Consider the following 7495-nt stretch of genomic DNA (forward strand, 5'->3'; position numbering starts at 1 on the left):
GGATTCGTACACTAGGGGTTATCAACCTGAAGGATCATATATCTACCCAGACTACCTCCACAGGGGTATTGGCTGAAAGGTGTATTTACCCTACTCAGACTCTACCAAGAGGTGGGATAAACCGGTGTACACCCTCTTTTCTTCCACAGAGTGTATTATCAAGTAACTTCTACCTCTGCTTGTGTGTGATTATGTGATAACCCTGCATTGCATTGTCTCTGACAATAAACTTGTTCATAGTTCAACAGCAAGAGCGTCCATATTTCCTGCACTTGCACTACACAGCTACAGTCAGTGGTAGGTCAACTACACCCTCACCTCCGATCAGGTCTCTTCCACCTAAGCAAGGCCCATCCTAAGAAAGAAAGTCGTATGTAACACATGCTCTCATATACCTACTAGCCTGGTTTAACCCTTTCATAGCCAAACAAATGTTACAGAAAATTGATTCTCTAACATGCTGAGAGCATTTTTGGTGGTTTTATAAAATTTGGACATTGAAGGTGAGCAACCCCTTTGAAGTGATGCTGACTCAAAAAATACTTTTTATAATATGAATGTATATAAAAGGTTCCCTATAGGTCATGTTGATCATTTTTTCACTGATGGGTTTGCTTTTGTAAATAATTGTCAAGTGAAGTTCCACAACCTGACTGTTTTGCCATCCTTTCTTGACCTGTCAATTACAGTTTCTAATGCTAATGGATTACTGCCCCACAAATATGGCAGCCCCCTTATAGGGGAAGATTTAGGAAGTACTTTTATGGGCAAATTATAAAGTTCAGGCAAAGACAATACTCTAATATATAACATATGGTGGTGGCAGCATCAATCTGTGGGCTGTTTTTTTGCAAGTGGGATTTAGCATCAAAATAGAAGGAAGAATGGAAAGTACAAAAAGGCTTATACTAAATAGTATTTAATTTGCCACAGTTTATCTCTCACTGTGCATTTTAATTTGATTTTAGGCCACGTCTCAGCCCCTCTCTGGCCATGACCCAGTTTCACCTATACACACCCCTAATACACCCCAACCCCTGGCTTGCCTCATTTTTGAATAACAATTCAGGCCTTCACATAAATTGGGACAGTTGGTGGATATTCTTTTGTATGCCTTGATTTAAACTTTTTTTACTGAATGAAATAGTGATTTCTTTTTCAGGCTGGCATTGAAAAGTTATTTCATAAATTAAAAATGTTAATTTTGTTGCCCGTTGGGTTTAACGTGTAGTGATCATAGTTGCAGTCATTTTCTTTTCTTCTTTTGTTATTTTGTCTCTTGCATTTATTCCATATGTTGGCACAGGTGACTTCTTTTGTTCTTTTTTTGTTCAAAATAGATCTTTAGTTTTGTGGATTTGATAGACCTGGCAAGAAGTGCTCAAGTCTGCCGATCCTGGAAGATTATATCACAGAATAGTTCACTCTGGAGCAGTGTAAGTGTATACATTGTATTGAAATAAACACACAGGGGCCAAAACTTTCTTACATTGTATCCTGACAAAATTTAATTTACATATTAATGTTTATTGTATAATATATTTACCTAAGTACCACACAACTTTAGGAAAGATGGGTAGCTCACATTAAAATTAGAGACATGGTTGGCAAAACTGAAAGGATTTGGGACAACTGGTAGATTTCATTCATAAAGCCTGACCATCTGGACTTGTATGCCTGGTTCTGAGGCCTTTTTGACCAGTCATCATGCCTAATACAGTCATCAAACTAATACAATAGGAACCTAGCCATACAAGTGTCTGAATATTTCTATAGGATTTGTCGATTTGGCTGGCAGGCTAATCAGTCAGATACCAAAAAGTATTTGCCATTATATGGCTACCTTACAGGACAAGGAAACTTGAATTTACTGTGAGTACTAATATGTTAGGCACCCCTCTGTTTACTCACTAGGCTTGTTGCCTGGGCCTGAGCCAGTGAGGGAAGATTGGAAATGCAAGGTAAAATGGCAGTGTGGTGCTGTTAATTCACTGAGGAATACCTAACATATTGGCACCCTTTCAGTAAATTTGTGCTTCCTTGTCCTTTAAAATTACCCAATTTTTAAAAGTTGCTCAGTATAACTTATAAGTAAGGGAGAGAATTATAAATATCATGCCCCTTTTAATATGATAGATGCAGTCACTGTACAAAAAATGTATATGTTTGTACAAGTTGAAAATCTACTTTAAGGTTTTGTTTAAGTGTTTAATGGGAATGAGGTGCAAGTCACAGCATGCAGAAGTGCAGAGGCCCTGTCATTTTTTTCAATGCTATTTTTAACAGCCTTCACTCCTATTTGTGCATAAGTCTAAAAGTACTGGGCTGATTTATCAAATTAAAAAAAATATTTTTTCTTGTGCATTCAAGTAAAAACTGTTTTTATTTGTGCAAGTACAATTATTTTTTCAGTTTGGGGAAAGTAGAGTATTCTTTCACACTATTTTCTCCCCAGTTTGTCTGCAATTTACTAAAGGTTTTTTTTTTTTACAATTTCATTAATTTTATTGTCAACAATTGTTCACTCTGCTCTGATTGCATAAAAAGTGTTATAATGCTTGGTAATAATATAGAAAGCTTTACTAAATATACAATTATTTTATATATATATATATATATATATATATATATATATATATATATATAATTGCTGCATTTTGATTTTTCTATAGAGCACAGGAGGTCAGTGTAATACATTTTTCTACAAATAAATTCTACAAAAGAGTTATTCTGCAATATTTTTGTGCTCTAGCAACTTTTCTGCTCTAGAAATGTTTTCTGCTTTGTTAGGTCCTAGTATTGCAATGCAGGAAGGGTCTTACCTTTGTCAGGGTAATTTCATTTAAAATACGGGAAACTCTAATGGTAAGCAACTTTCTATTATGCATTTATTAAAAACTGACAGTGGTTTTAAAGTGGACCTGTCACACAGACATAAAAAGCTGTATAATAAAAGTCCTTTTCAAATTAAACAAGAAACCCAAATTTAGTTTTATATTAACACATCCAAACCCATTATAAACGCATTTAAAAATCCCAGCTGTCAATCAAATATTACCTTCCCCCCTCTATGCCTTAGGCACAGAGGCGGGGCAGACAAGTACTTTAACTTTCAATTCAGCTCTCACTTTCCCCCTCCCTCCTAACCATCTAATTGTGTAGCCAGTGCATGGGCCTGGGCATCTGGTCCCCCATTCTGGAATATACACAAGATTTTGGGGTGATACAAAGCTTGCCTTAATAACAGTCTTCAAAAAATGGCACCTGCCTATTTGATGTGATTGTGTTATTCCAGGACTGAAGGAAACAAGATTTATATTACAGGTATAGGACCCATTATCCAGAATGCTCGGGACCAAGGGTATTCCAGATAAGGGGTCTTTCCGTAATTTGGATCTCAATACCTTAAGTCTACTAAAAAATCAATAAAACATTAATTAAACCCAATAGGATTGTTTGGCATCCAATAAGGATTAGTTATATCTTAGTTGGAATCAATTACAAGGTTCTGTTTTATTTCTACATAGAAAAAGGAAATCAGTTTTAAAATTCTGAATTATTTGATTAAAATGGAGTCTATGGGAGGCGGTCATTCCGTAATACGGAGCTTTCTGGATAACGGGTTTCCGGATAAGGGGTCCGATACCTGTACTTATATAATGTAAATGAAGTTTATTTTGCTTAACAAACACAATAGAAAAGAATTTTGAAGTATTTCTTAGGGTGACAGGTCCCCTTTAAAAGTATTTATAAATATAATTGCTATTAAAAGTACAGGTAAGGGACCTGTTATCCAGAATGCCCAGGATCCGGGGTTTTTCAGAGATGGGGTCTTTCCATAGTTGGGATCTTTAGTCTACTAAAAAATGATTTAAACATTAAATAAACACAATAGGAATCCAATATGGATTAATTTTATCTTAGTTGGGATCAAGTACAAGGTACTGTTTTATTATTACAGAGAAAATAAATGTTTGTAAAATTTAAATTATTTAATTAAAATGAAATCTCTGGGAGATGGCCTTCCCGTAATTTGGGGCTTTCTGGATAATGGGTTTCCGGAAAAGCAATCCTATACCAGTAGTATCTATTTGGCTGTTTATTTTCTCTACCCTGATCGTTCTGTCTTCTGAAACAGTGTAACAGAAGCCAACTTATTACCAGACCTTGAAGAGAACTTATCTCTTCTATTTTACACATAACTTTAAAAACATTAAAAGTTTTTTTCAGTTTGGTGTTTTATTTTTTCTAGATTGACTTTTCTTCAGTAAGACAATATGTTCAAGATAAATTTGTGGTTAATACTCTGCGTAAGTGCCGCCTTTATGTTATAAGACTGAACTTCCGTAGCTGTTCTTCACTTCACTGGCCTACATTTAAAGCAATAGGTATGTTTAAATTGGGGCATGATGGGTTGGTTTATATTAAAACAATATCCATAGTGGGTAAAAATAGGTATCTTGCACTGACTGATTGAATCAGAAGTGCCATTAATATAATTTTATTTCTGCTTTTTTATAATTTACTTAATAATGTACTGTGGTGCTAGCTGTTGGAAAGGGATTGGAATTGAATGCCTGTGAAAAAGTGTTATGGACAATCATAGACATTCTGTGAGATAGGATGTAATTATGTTCTTTTTGGGGGCAATATTCGAAGGTAAATATATCACTTTATATCTGTCGAAAACTAGTCGGGATGATATGAAGAGAGTTCTCAGCACTGAAACAATAGAAATGTTATGAAACTGATGAGTGTTTATAATCTGGTTGGTACATAGATTTATACATGTAGTTTCTACACATCTGATAAAATATTTAGGAAACTCCCACTACTACAATATAAATGGGGGCTTAGATTACTTACATTGAAGGAAACATAAGCTTCTTAATGCAACTAATGCCCAACTAAATAATGTGCAGCCCCTTTGAAATACAAAAGCCCTTTGGGGGCCAGTGATATTTATTAGCATAACCCTCAGTGTATATACTGTTTCTTTCTCATAACCTATAAAAAAACATCATCATCTAGCCCTTACTGGTCAGTGTATTTTATAAGCAAACTTGATGTGGGTTAGTGGATTAGACCATTTGGTGACAAGAGGTATATTTATTATAATGTGAGCATTTCTTTGCCAACATTAGAAAATAAATTCTGTATACATTCAGTTTATCTCAGTAAACACAATGAAGATTAAAATATACAAGCATGATTTTATCTAAATCGTAATCGTGGCATACTTTATTGGACCCAATTTTACAGAATGATTATAAAAGAATTACAAAAAAATGCAAAACATCATATATACAGTTTTTATTTATTTACAAACTGATCAACTCCCCCCCCCCCCAGTTTTTCTAGAATTGCATAGATCAATTTTGTTTTTTCCTAATATGGTTTATTTAGAGAGTTCTGAGACACTGTCATCTCCCTGTGGCTTTGTATGTATCTAGGTACTCAAGAACTGTTAATTACAAGAATGAGAATGGCTTAAATGGCTAGTATAACTACTAGCCAGAGGAGATCTTCTGTGTGCTCAGAGCCACAGAAGAACAACACTGAAAATCTAGATAAAGTGCACGGTAGAAAGGTAATATTGGTGTTTGGGAGGCTACTAATAGATGACTTCCCATGGGAGAGATTATTTAGGTATGGGATGTATTATCCAGAATGCATAGGACCTGGGGTTTCCAGAACTTTCCGTAATATGATTCACATTCCTTACCAGCCAGGTTTCCGGATAACATAACAGCTCCCATACTTAGGGAGGCTAAGCCTTCATAGACTTTCAATATTTTCAGACTATAGAAGATTGTCGCCTCTTACTATCTCTATATACAGTATACAGAAAACAGCTCTTTCAGAAAAATAAAATACTGTAAAAAGTTTGTCACTTGCATTATCAGCTATAATGTGTTTTACCAGAAAACAAATCTGTTGCATAGGCTGAAACAGAACAGACTATATGCAGCTCTATAATGCCGAAGCAACAACTAATGCTTGGTAGAACCTAACTTTGTATGAAACATATACTGGAAATGGAATAGCCCTTGTTTTTACCAGTTGGCAGAGGTCTACAACATATTTTTGAGCTGCACATAAATGTTGAAACTTTTCTAACATATGCAAGCTCATTCTGATACACAGTGGTCCACCACAGAGAACATTTAAACTACATAGAGATGTATTGTAGTCATTCCACAAGATCTTTTATATATGACAGCTAGTTTTTAAAAAAGGATTAAATGCATGAGATGACTGTATGAGATATTTCATACTACAGAAGAATTAAAATGTGGTGAAAAATGTATTCTTAATTAGTTGCTGGGTCACTAAACTGAATCTCAGAATTAATTTGGACTACTAAGAATATAGGGTATAAAAATCACTTGTACGGGTTGCACATTTGAATGAGACCTATCACTAGAAAATCCAAAGCTGTATATAAAAAGCAAAGCCCTTCTTAGGTTAAATTTAAACATATTTAAGGAGCTCAGCTAAATAATATATTGCCCTCCTCACCTCTATGCCCCCAAAATGGCAACACTTGATGTACTGCACGTCCTTTCCACTACTCACATTCTTGTACCCTCCTTTCTGTCTAGAATCTTACATAGCTTGTGGTTATGTGTATCAGGTTCTCATTTCTGAAGCATGTACAAAATTATGGGATACTGAAAAGCTTGTTTTCGCCTGCTTGATGTGATCATGAATTTATGTTTAATTTGTTTAGTGCAAGAAAAATTTATTTAGCTCAGTTAATGAAAGGGAAAGAGACTTTTGGAATTTTTCATAAGGCAAAAGAAGTAAAACCAGGAAATAAAAATGCCTTATTTGCTTTTACACATGATGGTCACTGTAGTTTGCATTATTTCTAGAAAGCATTATTATACTTTATTCATGAATGCCTTTATTTTCTTTTTGCACGGATTTTTGATCCAAGTAATGAATGTATTATCTTAAGTTCAGTTGAATGTAGTAGAAAATACAGGCTTTGGTTTAGGCAATGGATACAAGAACTGACAGTAAAAACACAATAAAATCAGGGCAAATTTAGCCTTACATTTGCTGGATATAAATAACTAGTATCCACATTAAATGGCCTCTATTTGTTGATGCTATAGGTCATTTTAAGCTTTTATTTCTTGTATATGTTTCATGAGATAGTAGTGATGAGGTGGTTGGAAAAAATGTATTACCCACATTTCAGCCTAGCCTATTGCTTTGATATCTAACTGATTGGTGCTTGGCCATTTTTATCACCTCAACCCTAACTGATAACATCGTAAACAGGATGACCAAAGCATACCTGAAAAGGGGGGCAAGATTGCAGTAAAAATGAGACTTTATTTTGCCTGCTATCTGTGCTGGTACCAAACTATTACGTAACTATAAGATGGGAATTTATGGCATAGCCATGGAAAAGTTGTATTATTTGTCCTTTAAACTTAGACTTGAAGCAGCACTAAAGCCTAACTAAAGAGGTAGGCTAGAA

General features: G+C 34.8%; 1 protein-coding gene across 2 annotated transcripts in view; it reads left to right on the forward strand.

Annotated features, from left to right (window-relative positions):
- Positions 1–7495, forward strand: part of fbxl13 (F-box and leucine-rich repeat protein 13) — a 115261-nt gene that overhangs the window by 28420 nt on the left and 79346 nt on the right. For both annotated transcript variants that reach the window (XM_002933102.5, XM_031899022.1), the window contains exons 8-9: positions 1341–1436; positions 4253–4388. In XM_002933102.5, the coding sequence (XP_002933148.2) occupies positions 1341–1436; positions 4253–4388 (232 nt within the window). The remainder of the gene's footprint in view (positions 1–1340; positions 1437–4252; positions 4389–7495) is intronic.

The sequence above is a fragment of the Xenopus tropicalis genome, chromosome 3 (assembly GCF_000004195.4).
Source record: "Xenopus tropicalis strain Nigerian chromosome 3, UCB_Xtro_10.0, whole genome shotgun sequence".
Lineage (NCBI taxonomy): Eukaryota > Metazoa > Chordata > Amphibia > Anura > Pipidae > Xenopus > Xenopus tropicalis.